At 47.1% G+C, this 24,896-nt stretch overlaps 1 protein-coding gene across 2 annotated transcripts in view; it reads left to right on the forward strand.

Moving 5' to 3' along the window:
• The window catches only part of LOC119173602 (uncharacterized), a 412,987-nt gene that overhangs the window by 273,743 nt on the left and 114,348 nt on the right, over positions 1-24,896 (forward strand). For both annotated transcript variants that reach the window (XM_075896291.1, XM_075896292.1), the window contains exon 7: positions 4,242-4,410. In XM_075896291.1, the coding sequence (XP_075752406.1) occupies positions 4,242-4,410 (169 nt within the window). The remainder of the gene's footprint in view (positions 1-4,241; positions 4,411-24,896) is intronic.

Genomic DNA, 24,896 nt, shown 5'->3' on the forward strand with positions numbered 1-24,896 from the left:
CTCCAGTCATTCGGGAGTTAGCCGTCTTTTAATGAACACATAAAAAATGTGCAAGCACATTGCCAACCATTTGGCATCCATTTCCAGGAAACCATGGGGTATATTGTCAGGGCTAGAACTTTTCTTTTCATCAATTTTTAAAAGCATGTGTAAGATAGCCTGCTCACTTATCAACACGTTAGAAGTAGCGGGTAATCAGTTCACCTAAACAGGGAACACATCATCACAAATAAACACGCAGTGCGAGTGCTCGTTAAACCAGTTGGCAATCGCTTCTTTATTCTTTTGAATACCATTAACTTCATCTACACTACATTTGTGAAATTTGGTGACAATTTCTGTAAAAATTTCTCAGGAGATGACGTGATGAAACTAGGCAGTGATCACACTTCATTATTATGTAAAAGGTAGTGTGTACGCAGAACAGCTGCTAAGTACGAGTTGTAGCGTAGAAACAATCTTTTTGGAATGCGAAGCATTTAGTGAACTGCAGGCACTTTGCAGGTGAACTGCGTGGTGAACTGCAGGCACCTTGGGCGTTTCTATCTTTCTATCTATCTATCTATCTATCTATCTATCTATCTATCTATCTCACAGTAGTACACTAGGGTAAGGGGGCTTGACGAATGTGTCTGGCTCTTCGTGGCATCAATAACGTGAAATTCCTGCTGCATGCATCGTGAAACCCCTTCCTCTGGACACATGTGGTACAGTCATGGCGACTCTTAGCGGAAACACTGAGCGGGTAACCGCGCTCCGTGGAGCACCACGACGGGGGCCGTGTGAACTATTGCAGCGATAGCGCAATCAGCGCCAAGGGCGAAATTTGCTGTGCATTGTCTGCTGCGGTGCCTCTCACTTCTCCTCCAGCGGCTAAACCTAGGTTGCTCGCGTGCTTTTAAATACACCAACCTTCTATCAATGGCGCGTCAGTATATACTGTTCGAAATCATTTACGAAAGTGCGCAGGCATGCTGTACGCCAAACATATTAACGGCGCCGTTTCCTTCTAAAAGTTCCCTTTAATTACAGAGGGTGGGTTTCAGTATTGACATGCTGAGTAAGTAAAAAAATCACATGACACACAAGAGATATAGATAAATCCTTGCTTCAGATTTCTTATATATACGATGAAGCCAAAACCAAGGCTGCAAATGTAGCCTAGATCATGGTCTTTTTTCCTTTCGGAGACAATCAAGACAGCAAGATGCAATGTCTGAACAAATGAAGAAGGCAAATTTGAGTATCTGGTCGCATCTCCCCCGTAGGCAATCGCGCAGCCATCTTACGTGGCAGAGAACTGTGTGACGAATCCACAATGGTGGCATCCAGCTCAAGGCGTTCCCATTCAGCGTAGAGTGTACTACAAAGGCTGTCCCTTGACATTCCATGGATAGGCTTGGACGTGAATGCTGCTTTCATTTGGCCCTGAATATTTCCAATAATATTGAAGTCTGGTGGCTGGGTTGGCCACCCAAAACGGTGATGTTAAGCGGGTGTAGTAGGGCTTCAACCTTCTTTGCAATGTGCGCAGGTGAACGGTCGTGTCGTAATTCAGGACCATCTCTGGAGAAGTGCAACTTTGTAAGCTTGGATCGGTGGTCGAAATTTTGTAGTGCTTGTTCGCTGTGAACTTGCGGTCGATTCTCACAAAAGGTCCGAGACCATCTTTTGTTATCATGCCCCAGACACATGCAGTTCACCTTCTGCTTTTCGAGACCCTTTGTAAGAACTTTGACTGGTTCCTGCATCAAGGACAAAAAGAAAAGCGCGTTTGGGTGTCTAGACAAAATAAGGAAACGTAAAGTCGTTACGACCTTCTTCAAGCTATGTTTAAACGTGCAGTGTCTGAATTGCCTTTACGTATAACCGCAGTCTCATAAGTCGTCATTGCGTTCTTCTAAATGATTTCGATGCACGGTAATGATTCCTAAGTGATCAAAACTAAGTGATCAAAACATGTGGTACATTAAAAAATCCAGTCAAAGTGACGTTTTTTTCGCCGCAGAACTAAGTTCTAGCTTTGTCACAGCCTGATCATAATCACTGCACACGCACATTTTCACTACACGTTTTCGATGCAGTGCATTTCTTGACTTTGTGATATCAATTTTTTTGTGCCCCATGGAATTATTAGTAACGCATCTTGTTTTATTTGAGCGTTTTCTGCTTTACTTTTTGTGGTTTTTTTGTGAGGGCGTGTGATTTGCTATAAGGGCTCGATAGCTTGATTTGGTGTAAACATTGTTGTAGTTTTCAAACTGCTATTCATGTAATCTACTTTACGGAAGCATCATTCATGCATTCTCATATCATTATTTTGACACTGCTTTGGCATTCTCTGCTCAACGCTCATTACTCGCCACATTGCAGTAGATAGTGTACGATAGTGAGGGTTCGCGTATTACGGGCCCCTCATATGCCATGTCTACTTAAGTAAAGCGCATTTTTGTATCGTTTTTTCTCTGATGAAGGCCGGTCCCCCGGCTGAAATGTTTTGCCCGTGCTCTACTTCTTAGTATTGTTCCACTAGTTCCAAGGACACCTTCTTCATATATATATATATATATATATATATATATATATATATATATATATATGATATGCTGCATAAGCTCATGTCTTCTCCTTCACAGTTCATACTCACACCAGCGTGCGTGTGTGTGTGGGTACATATGTTCTACATTAAAAAAAGGTTTGTTAAAATGTCGTGAAATCATGGTTACTAATGCTAGTTTACTCGCATTTATGGTATGCTATTATAGAAATATCCCAAAGCTGCATTTTATTTTCTAGTGTAGCACTTACATGGTAACGCGGTTCCTGTTGTATCGAAACAGTGAAATAGGCTGTTACGCAAAATTTTCTTTCGTAGTTTGTGTTATATTGGTTAACTCTTGTGCATTCACAAATAATCCAGTGATATTTTGGCACATTTGCTCTAGCACTTATTCAAAATTGAATAATTCATAAAGTATAACAATACAGGCCCACAAGCGAGCCATGACGTAAAAAGCAGCTAGCTTTCCTAGCGTCTATATACATTTCGGCGAACGGTACTGTCACTACTGTGCCGTGGTCAGCTCCACGTAGAATTAGAATATATTAGCTCTTTAGAGCTTGGAACCAATATTAGCAGGTTTACAGCGGCTCAAATGATAGAAGACAACGGCTCCACTCCTTGCTGCAGATGACGTCACTCGTGTCATGGCACAATGGCGGTTTTATAGACGGCGACATCTAGGCCTCGTTGATGATTATATGTGGAGTTTAACGTCCCAAAACCACCATATGATTATGAGAGACGCCGTAGTGGAGGGCTCCAAAAATTTCGACCACCAGGGGTTCTTTAACGTGCACCCAAATCTGAGCACACGGGCCTACAACATTGCCGCCTTCATCGGAAATGCAGCCGCTGCAGCCGCGATTCGAACCCGCGACCTGCGGATCAGCAGCCGAGTACCTTAACCACTAGACCACCGCGGCGGGGATCTAGGCCTTGTTTGACACCGAAATATTCTTACGTCCTCTTTTCTATATCTGCAAAGCATAACAGTTCCTCTACTTATAATTTTTTTATGACGCCCATATATTGTATGGTGGCCGTGTCAGGGCCTCTTTAGGAGAGGTCTAAAGGGCCCAGGGAATATTAAGTGATTGGAACAAGCTACATACAGATGAAAGTAGTGGTATTTCTTCTCAAAATTCTGGCAATACTGCCAATCGCGTAATATTGCGTAAAAGAAAGAAAACATTGTGCTATGATAGCTGCACAACTCACTAGATCAAAGCAAGAAAGGATAAAAAGGGAAAGAAACTTGCGCTTTTCTTACGTGATACTCAACATCTTTCTATATTCTCGTTCCTACAAATGCAAGTACCTCTTTTTTAGAGTGGCCTGTTACACAGTCACGCCCTCCTTGCTGACAGAACTAGAGCAAAAGCGACACGCTAAGACGCAATATATATGTAGATGCTCACTCATTTCAGAGGTTTGGTCCCTGCCAGCGGCAAGTAGTTTTTACGTCCATTTTACTTTCTTCGCAACTACAAGACAATCATTCTAGTACCCTTCAAACAGTACAAGTATAACGTTTCGCACACCTTTCTTTACTTCTCTGTGTTCTGGTTGTATCTTTATAGCCCAGGGCTTTATTTCGTTAGGTCCTGGACCGAACGCGCACTGCCGTTATTGCATCACGTTTTCAAAAAGAAACGCTAAAAGCTTCCTCCACGTGCAGGAACACCATTGCGTCGGACGAGACGGACGTTCTTCTAGCATGGAACCCAGTCACACACACGTGCGGCTTCCTGTTCACTATGTTGGCAGCCTGCGTTGGATCCACGTGCGTCATCGTGTCGCCCGCGCTCACTTACAAGCAATTCATCGACGTGTGCAACAAGTACCAGGTGGCGTCTTTTCGGTCTAAATGCATAAGGCGACTCACCATGAATTTTATGATTTCGCCTCTCACAACCACTGCTTTATTGAAACAGCAGAGCCTTCACATCTAATGCGAAAGTCACTAAAGGGGCTTTCTAACACTTTTCACGACTTCATAGGTTTACATGTTTTTCTAGCTGGCTGCGTACACTGGCGCCTTAAGAGGTAAGTGCCGCAAGAACAGCAGCGATAGGGCCACGCAGTGCAAAGTGATTCAGCGTAGAGATATCAAAATACAGTGAAATGAATGCTTACCTTCAACTTGATTTTCGCGGGCTCACCGTATATCCTGTTTCTCTCACCCTCTGACGTTGGAAGGCTGCCCAATAAAAGAACTGAAAGCCCTACCGTACAGGGAGCTCGCATGACATATTGCCTGTTACGTCCAGCGTATTCCGGGCGCCGTTGCGATTGTAACAATGTGGAACTAGAAGATGGAACGACACGTTCGAAACGAGCCAGCTCGTGAACCATTCTATAATGTTTTGTAGCTTTATTGATCTTTCTTTTTGCAATGACGTATATACATCAACGCTCTTCCATTTCTTTCTTTTAGTGTTTTTTAAATAACGGCAGCCTGAGCGCCGCTGGCGTGTTTTCACCAGCACATGGCGTTCGATGCATTCTTTGACCAGCTTTGCAGTTTTCGAGCTGGAAACGTCGGACAGCTTTATTCTTTGCAGCTTTGAGTGAAAAATCATGGTAATAAGAAATAAATTCAACAATGATCCTTATTTTGACGCAATGCCGCGATCACATTTAACGTCAGATTCGCCCAATCATATAGCGGCAACTTTCCGGCGTCATTTCCGCTCGCAGTAGTTGTGGCGAATGCCACTATGAGTTACGCTGTCAGAATCAATTTTGAAAAGTGGTAGAGGGCTCCTTAAGTACGATCTCTCGGACCAGCCGGCAGCACACCAATTTTCCTCAGCCATAAAAGCGTAATCTGACCTAGCGCTCGGGGGAGAATGGCTCCTCAATTCCAAGGGTGTCTTTCTCTGTAAACCTCTCTGGGCACCCTTACTAAACAGTGATATAAGCTGCGTGTCATCAGGGAAGAATTACGGGTAAAATCTGAAAATCTGCTTGACGAGCCCACCATCCCGTGAGTATATTTAGGGAACTTCGGGCTCCTCCAGCTACACATTTTGACAGCAGGAACTACCACAGACAGGATCATTTACACAAACTTGCCGGATAGAGGTAACTGTCTCTTCAGCCTGGCTACGCCAACTTCTCGACAAAGGCGTCATTATGTCCCTTTTAATTTTAATCAACCTGGTATTGTTGGGTGGGCTCGTCAGCTGCGCCATGGTCCAGCGGGTAACACCGTTTGCGTTTATTACGCAGGTCTTTGCGGCAATCAGCCTCGTCGACGCCTGCGGCAATGCGACATGCGCTTTGCACACTGGAAGCCCCGGAAATCCTGGAGCCAGTGCGCATGCGCCGTCTGCCGGATGCTCACTGTATCCGGGAGCACCAGACCGAACAGCTGGACCGAAAGGTGGCGCCTTCATCATTTCTACCGAGGGACTCTTGGAACCTACGGCATCTCCGGGATCATCAACATCAGCCTTTCCATCGCCTATAAAGGACCACACCCTGCAACCGGTGCTTTGTGGGCTCGTCAGCTGCGCCATGGTCCAGCGGGTAACACCGTTTGCGTTTATCGCGCAGGTCTTTGCGGTAATCAGCCTCATCGGCGCCTGCGGCAATGTGACATGCGCTTTGCACACTGGAAGCCCCGGAAATCCTGGAGCCAGTGCGCATGCGCCGTCTGCCGGATGCTCACTGTATCTGGGAGCACCAGACCGAACAGCTGGACCGAAAGGTGGCGCCTTCATCATTTCTACCGAGGGACTCTTGGAACCTACGGCATCTCCGGGATCATCAATATCAGCCTTTCCATCGCCTATAAAGGACCACACCCTGCAACCGGCGCTTTGTGGGCTCGTCAGCTGCGCCATGGTCCAGCGGGTAACACCGTTTGCGTTTATCGCGCAGGTACGCCATTACGATTCTCTTTTTGCTAAGAAGACTAGCAATCGTTACCTGGTGCAGCTGCCGAGCCCCCGCTGCCTTGCGTTGTTATTGTGTGATTCTGTGAACATTGTGCATGAGCTGTTGTTGCTGTCGGGCGACATAGAGGAAAACCCAGGTCCAACCACACGTAGCTCTACTACCCAGAGTGACCAGACGATGTATGCTTTGCTAACAACCTTAGAAGACGGCCAGGCCACCATCCTGGCTGAACTGAAGGCTATCAATACTCGCCTGACTAGCACGGAACAAACCCTTGCTGATTTGGTTGCGCGGATTGCGCAGACGGAAGACCAGTGCAAATTGCTACCCGATATGCGGTCTGATGTAGACGTCCTACTCCGCTCATCCGCCCAGACATCAGATAGCATCGCCGGCATTGAGGAAAGGTTGAATGACGCAGAGGATAGGTTGCGTCGCTGCAACCTTGTCTTCTATGGCATCAGTGAAGGCGAGTCTGAATCTTGGAGCGATTGCGAAAAACTGGTCACAGATATTTGCAATAAAAATTTGAAGATAGCACTCGAACCTAAAGATATTCACAGAGCACGTCGTATCGGCAAAATTGCTCGTGACAAAAAACGCCCCATTATTGTTAATTTCTCTTCTTTTAAGACTGAAGATGATATTTTATCTAAGGCCTTCAAGCTCAAGGGCACAATAATCAGTATCTCTGAGGATTTCTGTGCCGCCACTCGTTCAATACATCGCGAGCTCGTTCGTTTCGCCCGAGAACAGAAGGTTCCTTTCAAGCTACGCTACAAAAAACGAATAATCGACAAGAAAACTTACTACTATGACACCGCTGATAAGGCGGTTAAAGAAAGAACAGCGCGGGCGAGCTAGCAAGAAAATAATATAACAGAGCCTTGTCTTTCTAAATCACACCCCTGCAACACACCGAAACGCACGTCGCTACGCCCTAACGACGTCACATACTCGATTCTTTGCACTAACATTCGCAGTATAATTCCAAAGCGTGAAGAAGTATCCGCCGTCATTCAATCATGTGATTGTGATATGGTCGTTCTTAGCGAAACATGGCTTTCATCGCATATTTCTGACGCGGAAGTTGCTCCGTACATGCCTGGATTTGCCGTTTACCGCCAAGATCGTTTGCTAAGCCGAGGTGGTGGAGTTCTTATTGGAATAAAGAATTCTATTATTCACTTTTAAATTGAACACGAGAGCCCCCTAGAGATAATGTACGTAGCATGTCGAACGCTATCAGGACTTACCATAATTGGAGCGTGCTATCGCCCCCCACAACCAGACGCCGATTTTTGCAGGCTCCTTAACGACTCTCTCGACTTCATAAGCAAAAAGTTTCCCCTAGCTAACTTAATAATATGCGGTGATTTTAACTACCCTACCATTGATTGGAGTGACCAATATCGCGTAACTATCGGTGAACCCGGCCAGTTCTTAAGCATCCTACAAGATTTTCAACTAACACAAATCATAACCCAAGTTACCAGACAGACCACAAATACCGCAAACATTCTTGACCTAATTCTAACGCCCGACCCGAGCGGTATCCAGTCAGTACATTACCTCAAAGAAATAAGTGATCATAAAGTTATCCTAGCGTTTTTTCACTCAGCATTTCAGACAGAAAAACCAGTAGCAAAACGAATAAGACTTTACGACAAGGGAAATTACGAAAAAATCACGGCTGAGCTACAAAGCTTCATCTTTTCTTTCGAAGAATGTTTCCATGACCGCTCTGTAGATCACAACTGTAACTTGTTTTCGGAGAAATTTCAAGAATTAACTGATAAATATGTTCCAACGGTAAAAATGAAAAGCAAACAATCGGCACCGTGGTTTTCTGGCTGAATTAGCAAAGAAATACGCAGAAAAAAGCGACTGTTTAGAAAAGCCAGAAATAGTCCGTCCGCATGGCAGGCATATCAAGGCTCAGTAAAGAAGCTAACGAAAACAATTCGTGTTGCCAAGCGAAATTTTTGTGAGACAACATTGCCTAATATGCTACAAACTAATCCAAAACAATTTTGGAAAGCTATAAACCCGTCTCCTGCCACCCCAATAAGATTGTATAACGATGAAAACGTAGAAATTAGCGATAGTGAGACAGCCGCAGTACTCAACGTGGCGTTCTCCTCGGTTTTCACGAAAGAAGCCAGCATGAGCGCCCCCATTTCCTCGGATCTGGTCATTAATGAACGAATGCACCCGATAATATTTACAGCTCAAGGAATAATGAACATCATTAATAAAATGAAACTATCATCTGCTACGGGACCAGACGGAATCAACTCTAAAATGCTGAAAAATTCCAAAGAACCAATTAGTACCACGCTCGCTTTGCTATTTTCCCAATCATTAACGTCAAGCTGTATCCCCATTAAATGGAAGCTAGGTAAGATTGTTCCGACCTTTCAAAGCCGCAATAGTTCATCACCGTTGAACTATCGCCCCATTTCAATTACGTCCGTACCATCAAAAATATTGGAACATATAATTTTTTCGCACATCATTAATCACCTCGAACGCCATAACATTTTCTCCACATCACAACATGGTTTTCACAAGGGGCTGTCCTGCGAAACGCAGCTTGCTTCATTTACACATTATTTACACTTAAACCTTGGCAGAAACATCCAAACAGACGTAATTTTTCTAGATTTTGAAAAGACATTCGACAAGGTACCCCACCGTCGCTTAATGTATAAACTATCACTGCTGAATCTTGACCCATTTGCACTTAATTGGATCAAAAACTTCCTCCTGAAACGAAAGCAATTTGTGGAAATAAATAGCGCACAGTCTACCACAGCATCCGTTCTGTCCGGTGTACCACAGGGTACAGTACTCGGGCCGTTGCTATATTTAATTTATGTTATTGATCTACCGTCTGACATTTCTAATAACATTCGCCTATTTGCGGATGATTGTGTGTTATATTACAAAATTACATGTAAGCAAGACCAAATTAATCTACAAACTGATCTTTTTCGTATTGAAAATTGGTGTAAAACTTGGCAAATGTCCTTAAACGTACCAAAATGCAAACTAATGTCATTTTCCCGGCGTGCATGCCCATTATTTCATAATTACACCCTTAAAGGCTCTTCATTACAATCTACAAAAGAGTACAAGTACTTATGCGTCCATATCACCAACACTCTATCTTGGACAGTACACGTGTACAAAGTAATCGCCAGCGCCAGTAGATCCCTCGGGTATCTGCAGCGCACGATGAAATTTGCTCCTTCAGACATAAAATTGTTGGCCTATAAAACCCTTATCCGTCCAAAACTAGAATATGCAGCCGCTATATGGGACCCGCACCAACGTTACCTCATCGACAACATAGAAGCCGTTCAAAACCGGGCTATTAGATTTGCTTTCTTTGATTTTTCTTCATACACTAGCGTCACAAATCTCAAGTCGCGTGCGTCCCTCCCTCTCCTCAACAACCGTCGGAAACTAGCAAGGCTGGCCCCGCCGTGGTGGTCTAGTGGCTAAGGTACTCGGCTGCTGACCCGCAGGTCGCGGGTTCGTATCCCGGCTGCGGCGGCTGCACTTCCGATGGAGGCGGAAATGTTGTAGGCCCGTGTGCTCAGATTTGGGTGCACGTTAAAGAACCCCAGGTGGTCAAAATTTTCGGAGCCCTCCACTACGGCGTCTCTCATAATCAAATGGTGGTTTTGGGACGTTAAACCCTACACATCAATCAACTAGCAAGGCTGGCATTATTCCATAGGTTTCATTACTCATTATCACCAAACTCCTACGTCACGCCAAAATCGCATGTATACACTCGAACCAAAAACGAACATCAAGTTTCATACCCCCGCCCACGAACTAACACTTTCGCGCAATCCTTTTTTGTTCGGTCAGCCAAAGACTGGAACAATCTTCCCGATCACGTGGTACAGACCAAAGACCTTGACCAGTTTAAATCGCTGCTTACCGCACCCGGAATTGTGTAATATCCTCATGTCGTTTTTATGGTTCCCGTTTTTCTGACTTTCATTGTTGTCAGTGCAAGCGAAGTAATGAAGCGTTACCTTCTGACATCATATTGTTTTCTAATTTTACCAAATTTATAGCTACCTAGCTCTTTGCCGTTGTTTGCATTCTGACTTGTACGTTTGCACCATTGTGCTGCTGTGAAGCGCGGTTATCCAAGCTGTTTAAACTCCGATTGGTCTCAATGTAAAACATGTAGCGTGTCCGGCCATGTAGTTTCTTTTATGCTTCTTCACTCATTTATTGTTGTAACGGTCTTGTATATAGTTATGTGGGTAGCACACCTCCCCCTCACCCCTACCCTCGTTTTTTGTTCTAGTCTGTCACTTGTACCACCCCTCATGTAATGCCTCCTTCTTGGAGGCCCTTGAGGTATGAAAATAAATAAATAAATATTGTACTTGCAGCATCCGCTTTATTGCACCATGCATTTTAAATAACTCCTCCCACTATGCCCTCATTTCGTCACAATCTAGTTCGTTTCTTATATTCCACAGCCGTTTATCTTAACCTTTCGCAATAGGTTCATTTCGTTTTGATCTAGACCTAGATACACCTTTAGGGTGGATTCACACTAAGAAACGGAGGAGGAATTTTCGCCGTGGACGGTGCATCACGTGACCTGCGCGTCATCGAAACGTGCCGTCCTCGCTTCATCCGCTCTCCTTCGCTCGCGGCACAGATGTAAATGTGTCGCGGCTATTTCGATCCCTCCGTTTGACGGGATGGAAGGCCACCTGGCAAACGAGCCCTACGGACGCGAATCACATCGGCTCCGGCTCAGGTACATTTTCAAGAAGAATTACTTCCTGGCGACCTGTTACAATGATAGGAACTTGTTTCGAACATCACCACTGTCAAGCCTACACCGGACATCAAGCCGTGAATGCGCTTTTAAACGTCTTAACACTTTCAAAAGTTCTTAGGCGAGGTCCGCCTCGCTAACCCTAACAAGGCGTGGACACGGCTTGGACATAACGCCGCCCTGCTCCACAGTGGATGGTGAGCGTCTCTGCGAGCGTCGCAACGGACGAGAAGTACAAATTGACCTCTCGCTCAACGGACCACATGATGGATACGCAGACCAGCTAAGACGCCGATACGCAGGCTAGCAATGAGCACAACGCACTGCCATGGATCACTATTACAAAGAGAACGAACAAACGTCGACAGCTGCAACTCCATACCGTACCGACGTACCGACACAAGAGCTGCCCAGCACGCCGTCTGAGCACGCTCTACGCCAGAGCTGGCCCAAGACGCGTCTACCCAGACTCCCACCTCTTCCTGCCGAAGACTGCAAGATAGCAATTCGTCCCCATGGTGGATTAAATCTGAGCAAGGTTAGCCCCAAGACGTTACTTCTCGCCGTAGCTCATGCAGCAAATGTACGCAGTGAGAAGCGTGACATCAAGCTTCGTGTTAACGAAAATCAAAACGTGCTAACAATAAACACCTCATCTGAACACATCGTCACTGCACTTGAACAAATCGCCAAAATTTTAGTTCACGCAGCAACCTACGACATCTCCTCTTATGGTATTGTGCCTGATAATTTGTGCAAAGGTGTGGTCAACGGAATAGGCTATGAAATCACACCAGACAACTTCCTGACAGAAGTTGAATCACCGGGCTATGAGGTCCTTACGTGCAGACGCCTGGGCGACTCCGGAGCAATGGTGCTCACATTTTGTGCAAGCGCGTCCCTTCCTTCGTCAACGCGTACGGACCGGCTCTTCACTGATACCTCTACAAATGGACTATTCCCCACTGCAGAAAGTGCAACAAAACAGGACACCACGAGAATGTGTGCCCTAGGCCTCCTAACACACCAAAATGTCGAGTGTGCGGGGATTAACTATCACCTAACAACCACGAGTGCCGCCCTTCTTGCTTGCTTTACGGTGGCAACCACCCGACGGCTGCCAAACCATGTCCAAACTGTTTTTGCCACCAGTCAACCGACTCAAACCACCCCGGTCAGCTTATTCCCACCAGGAAGGCCCAGTCACCATCCCCCAGCCCCGGACGGCAGAGCAGTGCATCCGGGAGTGCACTGGCGAATGAGCCGTTCCAGGGATACGTCGGGGCCCAAGCGAGGAAACTCGCCATTGCGGAGTGGTTTCGCTGGCCAGCAGGGATCTCCAGGCTGGCGCACGGACGGGACAACGCATGATCATGACCAGCAAAGCGGTTCCCCCAAAAAAGCACAAACGGCAGGCTGGGCAGAGCAGTTTCCTCTTTTCCCTCCCTCTCCACATCAGTCCCACCACCTCACAAAAACATCAATGCAGCAAAGAACACCACAACCCATGTCAGTGGACACTCAGCTTCAGCCTGACATGCCGCCAACTACGGCACGATCTGAATATTGCACACTAGAGGAGTTGAATGAAATGGCTATTTCTTTAAGGAAGGAATTCGCAGCTGTGATGCAGGTAGAAATGCATACAATTAAGAATAACTATATGGCTGAACTAACAGCTCCACTCCAACAATTGATCCAGCAAGTCCTGCAACCTGCTGTTCAGCAGATTTAAGGATGTTAAACAGCACATATTGGCTGCACTTGGTCAACTTCATATTGCGCCATCTGCACCAAAACACACCACGTCATCGACACGAGAAGCACAGCAACCGCGTTCTTACACACGCCCTTCCCGTTTCCAATCACCATCCCGAAGAACCGTCCTAACAGCCGCAGCTGCGGCAGTCCCGCTTCCCACCACCCTCCACCAAGTTTTAGCACAATCTGAAATGCCTCCGTGTACTACCAAGGCCCCACTATTGCATGATCATGGTGAGAAACCGTAGGTCAACGCGTGACACCCCTCAACTCCTACGTGTATGGCAGTGGAATTTCAGGGGGTATCGTAGGAGACGTGAAGCTCTAATGCAATTCATTGCGGCGCAGCAGATTACTCCCGGTGTCATAGCGTTTCAAGAAGTGCAACTTACCCTACGCTTCCGGGTTACACCACATACACGGACGTAACAGAAAATACACCGCATCGCACAGCTACATTAGTTTCTAAACATGTCACTTTCATAGAACACACGCTTCAAAGCACCTCCATCTCGCACGTACTTCTCGAATTAGTCCCGTGATTTTGTTCCAGTAGCAGCCTGTACGTGCTTAACGTTTACAGTGCACCTAACGCCAGGAACGATGATTTCGGTCATCTATTTGCACAACTATGCAAGTTGGGTAAACACATAGCTATTGTAGGAGATTTCAATGTCCCCCATCCGGCTCGGGGCTACACAAAAGAAACGCCTAAAGACCGATGACTCGCACAGGTTCTCGCGATTTATCGCATGACCCTGCTGACGGAATCTGAACAACCCACTCGCTTAAGCAATAGTGTCAGCAGGGACACATGCTGCGACCTCACGATAGCCAAGGGGGTTAGTCACCATTCCTGGTGCAGCCTCACGGTGAATCTAGGCAGTGATCACCACATACTAACTACAGAGGTTTAAGTAGCAGCCACGCGCGCCCCAAAGCGCATCATGAAACTAACAAATTGGGATGCATTTAGGCGTAATCGTACAACAACTACCCATCAGGACTCTCCCTCCCTAGAGGCTTGGATATTGCAACTTCCGTCTGATTTTCAAACAGCTACAACACTCATCACTGCGACAACCAGCATCTGCTGTGGACTGGCATCTGCTTCATCTCTGAGATGCCCACAGAAGCTTGACACGGCGATGGCGGCGGCAGAATCATAACCGAAAACTTCGTCTCCGAATCGCCCAACTAGCTACTGAGGCACATGATTATGCGAACATCCTTACTGGCAACAATCAGCATAACGTCTGCGATTCACTCAACGGCGCACTAAGTACACCTCGAACGTGGCGTACACTCCATGCTCTTTTAAATCCCACGCAGACAAAATCACTGACTGCTAACGCAATCCGCACCAATCTCCACAAATCAGGGCTCGACGATACCACTCTGCTGCACACCTTAAAGCAGCACTATATATCCACGAGACCCCGTCCCGCCTACCGTGATTATCCACACGTGCACGATACGCCTCTACATGAGGACATTACAGAAGCAGAGGTTAGGGCAGCCTTGCAAAGCATGAGGCGTAACACAGCATCCGGTACAGACGAGATTACGTACAAACTTCTGCGTAATTTAGATTACCAGTCCATCGAATATTTAACTGCTTTTTTCAACGAACTTTGGAATAATGGTACGCTACCGCAGGAGTGGCGACATGCAGAAATCATGCTTATTCCAAAGCCTGGAAAGCCGCTAACCCTCCAGAATCTTCGTCTTATATCCTTCACTTCTTGTGTAGCTAAACTCTTTGAACGCGTTGTCCTCTCTCGACTACAACCATTTCTCGAAGACAATCACTTTTTTCCTGATACACTATTCGGCTACCGTCATGGTATCTCTACACAGAACGTATTATTACAGCTTAAGGAGGACGTGTTGGATAGCCCCACTTCAAATCAGGTCCGAGCTATTCCGGCCCTGGATCTGAAGGGTGCTTTTGACAACGTCTTCCACGACCTTATTCTTGACAATCTCGCTTAATCTCAGTGTGGCTCCCGTATCTACAATTGCATCAGGTTCTTTCTTTCTGACCGCACGGCCACTATTGAGATTGGAGAACTCCGGTCGGACGTCATTCGTCTCGCAAGCAGAGGAACACCACAAGGCACGATTTTCTCGCCCACTTTGTTCAACGTGGCTATGGCTAAACTCTCTTCCCTATTACAACAGGTTCCCAACATCCAGCATACCATCTATGCAGATGACATTATAATTTGGGCCAGCAAAGGATCAGACAAAACCATTCAGGACGCCCTACAGGAAGCTGTGTCTGTGATACAAGATTATGCTGCTGCCAGCAGCCTTACGTGCTCAGTGGAAAAGTGGGAGTTGTTATTGGTATACAAGCGGCGCCGCAAAACCGCTGATTCTCCTGACATTTCGCTGTTTTTTGATGGCCTTCCTATCCCTCTGGTACCTCGAACTTGCATTTTAGGCCTCTACCTTCAGCCCGACGGCAAGGCCTCGCACACTACACAACTTCTGGCTCAGCAGATAACTCAAATTACACACATTATCCAACGCATCACCAATCGCAGGAGAGGCCTCTGTGAGAAGGATGTCCTTCACTTAGTACAAGCACTGATAGTTAGTCGACTCACCTATCATCTTCCCTTTCACAATCTCATGCTAGCTCAAATAAAAAAGATGGACATCCTTCTACGGACAACTGTGAAGGCGGCTCTCGGCTTGCATCCACACGCATATACACAACGCCTCCTTCAACTAGGCGTCCACAACACCGTAACCGAACTCATCGAGGCCCAGCACAACAGTCGGCTCCAACGGCTCAGGCAGACCCGTCGGGGCTGCGCCATCCTGTCTCATCTTGGCTACCCGATTCCACAAAAACCCGCTCAAGTACCACGACAAAACTTGCTTCTACTGTCCACGCACTCATCAAAGTGCCTCCGATTCCACGTAACATGAATCTCTCCCGCCACGCCGGTCGTCGACGTGCCCGAGTTCAGGCTATGACATGCGTCTTTGGTGATGGTACCACAGACTTACAAGTCCTTTACACTGATGCGGCATGCTACCGAGAGAAATCAGCCCTGTGTTCAGCCGTGATAGACGACACAGACGCCCTTGTGGCGTCTGCCACACTTCGCACTACAGACAGTGGTTTGGCAGAGGAGGGAGCTCTCACACTGGCAACTGTTCACGCTGACTCCCCTGTCACTATTTTAACAGATTCACAAGCTTCTTGCCGTGCTGTCGCTCAAGGACTTGTGTCTGCACATACACACAATATCCTCCCTTCTGTTTCACCGTCCGCATTACGTCCTGTGCGTATAGTCTGGACTCCTGGACACGCCTCTCTCCATGGTAATGAACGCGTTCATGCGGTTGCCCGAGAGCTGACCAGCCGTGCACCATTGGAAGAGCTGTCCAATCCTGACGACGCATCGACAGAGCCAATAAACTACAACGCTAAGCTGAAGTACTACCGACAGAGCCGTTATACGTATCCTCCCCTTCATCCTTCATTTAACAGAGCTGATGCTGTCGCTTGGCGGTAGCTACAGAGCAATTCATTTCTTTGCCTCTCTATGCTATGTCGCTTTCATCCAACTCTCTACCCCCCTACTACCCAGTCTGTGGATCTGTACCGACAGTGTACCACTCCACGTGGGAGTGCTCTGCCCCAAAGGGCGTTCCTCCCATTCCCAACGCCACCCCTCTCTTGGGAGTCTGCACTGCTCATCTTACGCCTGCAGGAACAGCAGCAGCTGGTATAGCGGGCTCGCAGGTTCGCCCAAGGCAATGGAGCCCTGGACTGAGAGCCCCACCCAAGGAAGGCTCAGTGTGCATTTTTTTATTAATAAAAGTCTATTCTCTCTCTCTCTCTCTCTTCGTTTGACGGTCGTCTGCTCTCAATCGAGTAGAGCGTCAATCTGTCAACATTGGTCGGATTGGCGTGGCTAGGAAGCAGGCAGCCGGAATAAAAGCCACGTGTTTTATACTTGGCGACAACTTTTCTTAGCACTACGGAAAGCTACGGAGGCAGATCTTTTGCACATGTAGCACTACGCGAAGTAGTGCGTTTTGGCGTGCGTCTCGTAACGCTGTTGAAAGTGACAGGGCTGCACCATCAGCGTTTAATGTGTCTAAGAGGCAGACGCCGCTTAGCGTTTCAGGTGCATGTAAAAAGGCGGGACTTTGTCACGTGTTCAAAAAAGCGAAGCCACATTAGATAAACTGAAAGAAATATGAATATCTTACCGATGTAAGCTGCGTTCTGTCTCAAGTAGTTCTACGTAGAAAACAAAAACAGAACAAGCGTGCTGCATGAGCATCGAAGTAGAGAATATGCACAAGAATTTCGCGAGTGTAGGTTCGGCTGTGTGCATGCGACGTGTACACTGCTGCGCCGGTTGAAACTAATCACGTGACTATTCGATCTTCGGAGCAGTGGGATTTTGCCATCATAGAGTTTCCTAAACTTAACTAGAGAGGACTCTGGCGCTGCGATCGTTCAGCGACTATGGGAGGGATGGGTAGTACACACATTTGCCTAGTCTTCGTACCTGCGGACGGCGAATCGTACTTGCGGCTTCGTTTATTGCTGTCTTTCGGTTTTGTTTTGAGAGAAAGATTCAACCCTTTTTAACTTCATGACCCGATTTCAAAAGGTAAGTCTAAAAAAATAAGATGGTGAAGCACAACCTCGGAACATTTGCTACTATTTGTTTCGTGAGAAAACAACTTCAAGCCACACGAACACACAGGGAGCCAGAAGCAGGCCACAAGTACGAATATTAGACAAATGTTTGTAATACCCATCATTCCCATGCTCGCTGAAGCGCCCTCTGTTGCAACTCCCATAGACACAAGCACCAGAGTTCTCTCTAGTGTATATTAGAAAACCCTGTTTGCCATCACGTGTGATTATAGTTTAAAGCGTTTGTTTGTTCCGTGACTCAAGTTGTGAACTCAAAAACAAGGAGGGGGTAGTCCAGGTGTTGTGTCTCTCTCCATTATTTTTAGATGTGGAGCATTTTACGGTCGAGCTCAGTTCAGTGTGCGGTGTCCCCACCCTTACTGTGCATGTTCACACCTCCTCGTCTCACCTCTCCTATGCTTACCCTCTCTCGCCTCGCTAGGCCTACGCTCGCTCCCTCTCTCTCTCTCTCTTTCAAGCATCTCTTCGACTGTCCCTCACACCCGCAGGGTACACGCTTGTGCCCTCTCTTTCTTTCCCTTCTGCTACACTTTTTATCGCTCACCTCGCAATGCCGACACAGGCACTGTTTGCTAGCCTGCGCTTGCGCCCCCTTCTCTTTCCTTTAGGCATCCCTTCCAGTGGCATTTACACCCCCATGGCGCATGTGCGTCCCCTCACTCCTTTCCAACGCTTCCCCTTTCCCCTCTCGCAATGCCGAAGCAGGCTGCGTCTGCTAGTGAGTTGCTCGATTGGAAAAACCGACTGGCCGTGCTGCACAACCACTCAGTGGCAACTCTGTATATATATGTACTAGATCTTGACCTCCAAGTTAGTGCCGGTGGCAGTTGTCTCCTGTGCGTTGTTGAAGAATAAAACTTACCAGCGTGCGTTAACAGAAAGTGGACTGTAGGTGTCTGTGTCCAATCGAGGTTTTCTGTCTCTTATTGCCCGTTAGCAGTGATTGGCATGTTCAAGTAGGAAACAACGGTCCAGTGCCTACCCAGGTTTCTGTCCTGCGCCACGTCACGATGAGTGCCAGCGTAAACGCCGCCGCCAGTGTAAGCGTCAGCGCCCGCTGCTTCGGTCCCTTAGCTGAAGACGGTGGATGGATAGAACAACTTTATTTGTAGCTCTGATAAACGCCAATAGCACGTAGTGGGCTTCTCCCAAGTTGGGACGGGCTAAGCCTGACCGCTGCATCAACGGCTCAAAGCTGATTCCCTTGTTGGGACTTTTGATGGCGGAGCACCACTTGGCCTGGTTGTGCACTAATTATTACTGTATACCCTTAGAAAAAGAGCAACTCTCAGCTCCTCGCATAAGCTGACCCCTACTTTATATAGGCTGACGTCCCCATCATTACTGCATCCATACCTGCCTGACCATCACTGCTCTCTCCTAGTTCTTTAAGCCTATGCCGACCATAGGTGTTCAGTTGTCACCATCTGTCTTCATATTGTTCATGATTAAAGCTGTCTTGTCCCACAAAATCATATACCACTTCTTCAAACTTATGCCGCGCACTATATTAGTATATAGTTATTGTGTTCATAAATAAATAGGCGAAATTTAATCAAGGTTAGCACTTCATGTCTTCACACGCAAGACACTGCTAACATAAAGTAGCTGGTGCATCTAAAAATAAGACCAACAACTCAAGATACCGTACCAACAAAAAGAACTTTATGAACGCTGTATTAGTCTGCTAGCCTTATTCTGGGGTCTATGTCATTCAGGAATTGCATTTTTGTGCTTTTGTGCAAAACAATGAAAACTTCGACTGGCTAGTACATCTACAAATAAGACTAACAGTGCAAGACACAGTACCAACAGAAAGAAATTGATGAACGCTATTTTAAACTATCATCAATATTCTGGAGCTCACTTTAATAAGGTATAGTGCTTTTTGTGTTTATGGGCAAGACAACGCTAACTTGAAACGGCTGGTGCATCTATAAATTCCACAAACATCGCAGGGTGCAGTCCAAAGAAAAGACATTGATCAATGCTATATTACTCCAACAGCCTCAATCTGGGGCTTACGATTTTTTTATCACTTTGAGCTTGGTATTGTATTTGTGTGAACTGTGTGTTCTCTCCTTTTGCAATTACATATCGAAATTACTGTTACTTTTTTACTTCTGTTTTTATATGCCTTCAAGGGGAATGTGAATCGACTGAAGGCACTGTTTTAAGGGGTGAAGCAACAAGAGCCGTAGGTCTGTCCGTCCCTTGTATATCTCTTGGTACGTGACCGCCTAGTTCTATGATGTGCACTCTAGTGTGATAGGAGTGGACGGATGAATGGACAGACAGACGCTTAACCCCGCTCATCATCATTCACTCCATGGATATGCTGTGAACTTTTTTAGATGAAAAGCAGCTCATGGTCCAGCTCAATCTAGTGTGCGTGCCCCTCCCCTCCTTACTGCGCATGCATAGCAGCAGGCACAAGCACTGCCAGAAGCGCTCACGCGCTAACTTGTTCGGGCCTGTGTAAGGGCCTGGGTACGAACCTGTGGCCTTCGCCTTTTACACTTCCTCAGCAATTCTGTGATCACGTCGCGGAACGACATTTTGCAGACGCACCTTGAACAGACGTGCTCTCGTGTGACTTGGCGCTGAACGCCAGTGATTCGCTCCAACAAGAGTTCAGGATGACTAACAGGAACAGAAACTACAGTGGATTCCTGCTGTGCTTCACTTGCAAGGTCGCATTAACATTAAGCAAGGTGCTCATGATGAAATGAACATAATGTCGACCCATGCGCTGCATCACATGGTGTCGTCATCGTCCTTGTCGTCATCGTCATCGTCCTTCGTCATCGTCAACGTCCTTGTCGGTGTCGTGATCGTCATCGCATGGTGTCGTCGTCATCATCCTTGTCGTGACGAAATGTTCTCACGCTGTTTCTTTGTCCTCGCCACTGGCACATACGCGCGTCATGATCCTCCCTTGAAAAAAACATTGTCCCGGTGCTACAAGCTCCTCAAGCAGACAAAAAAACTACGGTCACTGCAGGTATTGCTTCATTCGAAGCACGTAAACAATTTCTGGCGAATGTCTTCGGCACTTTGAACTTTGAGGGCTATCGGCCACAACCTCGCAATTCACCTCGCTGATGCGTCAGAGAACCTTGTGAGGTTCGAAGTATCTCCGGAACAGTTTTTTCGGAAAGGCCACGGCGAGGAATGGGTGTCCAGACCCACACTTTGTCACCCACGTTATATGTGACAGGTGTGTGCCAAAGATTGTATTGCCGGGTGTCACTGTCCTATTGATGTTGACCGAGATTCTTCTGCTGGCAGCGTAAAAACTGTAGCTTCCATCTGACGGGCCTTGTTTTCATGGGGGAGCATTGCGTCTAACGCTGTTGTAACATCACGGCCATAAACGAGACAGAATGGTGTCTTCTGAGTAGTCATTTACGAGTCGTGTTGTACGCAATTGTGACGTAGGGTAGAATGTCGTGCCAGTTCTCGTATTCTACGTCTACGTACATAGTGACCGATGTCGGCCAGGCTCCTGTTGAGACGTTCAGTCATCTTGTTGATATACCGTTGTCTACCTGTGTGTGGAACCACTTAGTCGCAATTTGATTTATAAAGCTCAGCCATGACCGCAGTATCTCCGTCAGTGATAATTACTGCGGGAGTGCCGTGCCTTAAGACGATGGCTTTGACAAAGAATCGCGCGACATCAGCTGCTGTTGCCTGTCGCAGAGCGCCTGTCGTGGCGTATTTGGTGAGACAATTGGTAGCGACGATTATCCACTTGTTTCCGGCGGTAGACGTTGGAAATGGACCTCGAAATTCCATACCAATTTGTGCAAATGGGGTTGTAGGCACGTGAACAGGCTGCAACAGGCCGGCTGGTTTAACGGCTGGTCGTATGCGGTGCTGACAGTCCAAACATGTCTTCGCACAAGTTTTCACAACCATCGCAAGTTTCGGCCTGTAGTAGTTCTGCCTAATATTTGCCAATATTCTGGTGTAGCCCACGTGACCATCGGTTGACTTATTGAGGCTTGCGTAGAAGCCTTCACGTCGAAGCGATGACGGAACAACGAGCACGTAGCTACTACCACTAGGTGAGAAGTTCTTCTAAAGTACGTCATTGTTCAAGCAGTATGACGCTAGCCCCCTTGAATATAATTTCAGCATGTTATTGGTTTGTTCTTTGATGTAACGAACCAGTAGCACCAGTTCAGCATCATCTCGCTGATTGCGTTAAAAGGCGGCAGTGTCTACAACGCCGAAAAATGCCATGACGTCGTCGTCGTGCTCCACTGCTTCAACGAGAGACCGAAAAAGAGAGTTAGCATCAGCGCGTCGTCTATACGATTTGTAGGCAATGGTGAAGTCGAACTTTTGGAGCCAAACGCTCCATCGTGTAAGACGGCCGAATGAATATTTCAAATTCATTAACCAGCTGAGCGAATGGTGATCGCTAACTGTGAACGAGTGGCCGCACAAATACGGACGAAAGTTGATGACTGCCCATACCATTGCGAGACATTATTTCTCGGTCGTATCGTAGTTGGCTTCTGTTCGGCACAGCGTCCTGCTGGCATAAACGATCACCTTTTCACTCTTATTCTGCCACTGTACGAGAAGTTCTCCGAGACCGACATTACTAGCGTCTGTGAGCAATATGGTCGACACGTCTTCATCGAAGTGGGCACGGACAGAAGGCGCTTGCATGCGCTGACGAAAGTCGTGAAATGCCCGTTGTGAGTCTTTGCCTCTTGAGAAGAAGATATCTTCTCTAGAGAGCTGGCTCGATGGCCATGCGATGCGTGCAAAATCGGTAATAAATTGCCGGTAATAGCCGCATAGTCCCGAAAAACACCGAACTGATTTTTCATCTGATGGGGTTGCGAAATTCGCCACGAAGTAAGGTTGGGAACCTAGACTGCTGATGACGTGAACAAGGAATTGAAATTTGTGGAATCCAAAGAGACATTTCTGGCTTCAGAGTAATGCCGGCTAAAAGTATTGCATCAAAAACTGTTTCTAGCCTTTTTGAGCGCTCATCGTACGTCAGAGAAAACACAATCACGTCTTCAAGGTACACCAGACAGGTCTGCTACTTATTTCCCGATAGTACTGTGTCTATTAGACCCTGAAACGTGGCTGGCAGCGAACACAAACCGAAAGGGAGCACCTGAAATTCGTAAAGTTCGTGTGGCGTGACAAAGGCGCTCTTTTCGTGGTCTCTCTCATCCACTAAAATTTGCGAATAGCCGTCTTTCAACTCAATTGATGAAAAGTAGGCAGCGTTTCGCACCCATTTCAGGGAATCATCAATACGCGGCAACGGATAAACGTCCTTCTTTGTATCTGGTTGAGCCTCTGATAGTCAACACAGAAACATATGCTGCCGAACTTTCCTTCTCAGGATAGCACAGGCGATGCCCAAGTGCTATTGTATGACCTAATAACACCGTCCTCCACCATTGTTTTCACTTGTTTTTTTAGCTTCCTATCACGCCTTTGGAGCAACTCGATAATGATCTTGCCGGATGATTCTGGCATATAAATGTGTGATGATGCGATGTTTCCTGAGCGGTGTCTGACAAACTTTAGTAGTGAAAGAGAAGCAGACGTAGAACTTGTTGATCAGCTCAATAAAGCGGTCTCACTTGGTGGTTAGTAACATCCGGCTAACGTCAACCTCCACGAGATGGCAATCTTCTATTAAAGCACGTTCATCGAAATAGACAATGGTAGTACTCCCAACAATGTGTCGGCGTTCCTTGCTGAAATTCGTCAACAATATCCAGCGCATTGATCGATAAGATTGACGACACCCCTGGTGATAGAATCGCTACAAGTGAAAGCTAGCTCGCTGAGGCATTAAGAAACACCAGTTCCACTCTGTAGGCTGTCGCAGTGCACTGGCATGAGAAGCGACTCCGTGGCAGACATAAGACGTCATCGCCTGCGATACGTAACCAAGGTCGCTGATTTTCTTCATGGTTAGGCGTGTCCAAGATAGTAGCAAACGTTACGCTTCTGGCACGGGCGTCAATCATTGCTCCGTAACCTCGCAAGATATTCATTTCCAGAATGACCTCTACAGCATTCCCGAAGAATGACGAAGGTAGCGATGAAGGGTGAACGAGCTATTATGGGTCGGGCCGTGAACTTTCTAATAAGTGTAATCAACTGGCCTCCATCATATCTCATATTGGGCTCATACAATGGCGTCTTTACCTTCCTTATGCTGCCGCTGAGTTGCAGGCTTATTATCGAAAAGTGTGATACGGTGCCAAGAGAGCTGTCGCTTTATGACTGTCAATTTGAATGGCAAGGTTAGTGCTCATGACAACGCGTATACCGGTAGGCGTCGTATCCGTCGCGGTCGTCGTGTTCGTCACGGTCATCGTTCTAATATCGGCTTCAGCGCCTGCGCGTTGTTGTTGATTGATTTGCGGGGTTTAACGTCCCAAAACCACCGTATGAATATGAGAGATGCCGTAGTGGAGGGCTCCGGAAATTTAGACCACCTGGGGTTCTTTAACGTGCAGCTAAATCTGAGCACACGAGCCTACAACATTTCTGCCTTCATCGTAAATGCAGCCGCCACAGCAGGCATTCGATCCCGCGACGTGCGGGTCAGCAGCCGAGTACCTTAGCCACTAGATTACCGCGGCGGGGCTGCGCTTTGTTGCTCGTATGTAGCGGGGGCTGTTGGTAATTTCGATGATTGGCAACCATACCCCGGAGGTGGCTGCATCTAGTTTCCCCTGCGTGGGCTAGGGGGCCGGCCCCTAGTGACGTCGGAAATACTGCGACGATTTGGTAAACAGTACCGTGCTGGAGTTGTTCCAGAGTAAATTTCCAGTGCAGTGCATTGTGATAGCGGCAAGCTCGGCAGACGTGCCCCGCTTTGACACAGTGATAGCACACCGGTAGACGGCCAACGGTGCGCCACAAATTGGTTTTCTGGCGCTGGTAGTTCAGTTGGGGTGCTCCCTTGAACCATAGTTGGGTTTTAAGGTATCGACCGTACGGAATTCTTCGGGTCGGTGGGACCGATGTGGATGGCACCTATGAGGTGGGCGGTGATAGGATCAGGTGCGTGCGAAGGGTATGTGGTAGACGAGTTGCTGGAGCCGTCATCGTCAGAGGAGCGATGACGGGACATCAGATATTGT

The sequence above is a fragment of the Rhipicephalus microplus genome, chromosome 5 (assembly GCF_043290135.1).
Source record: "Rhipicephalus microplus isolate Deutch F79 chromosome 5, USDA_Rmic, whole genome shotgun sequence".
Classification (NCBI taxonomy): domain Eukaryota; kingdom Metazoa; phylum Arthropoda; class Arachnida; order Ixodida; family Ixodidae; genus Rhipicephalus; species Rhipicephalus microplus.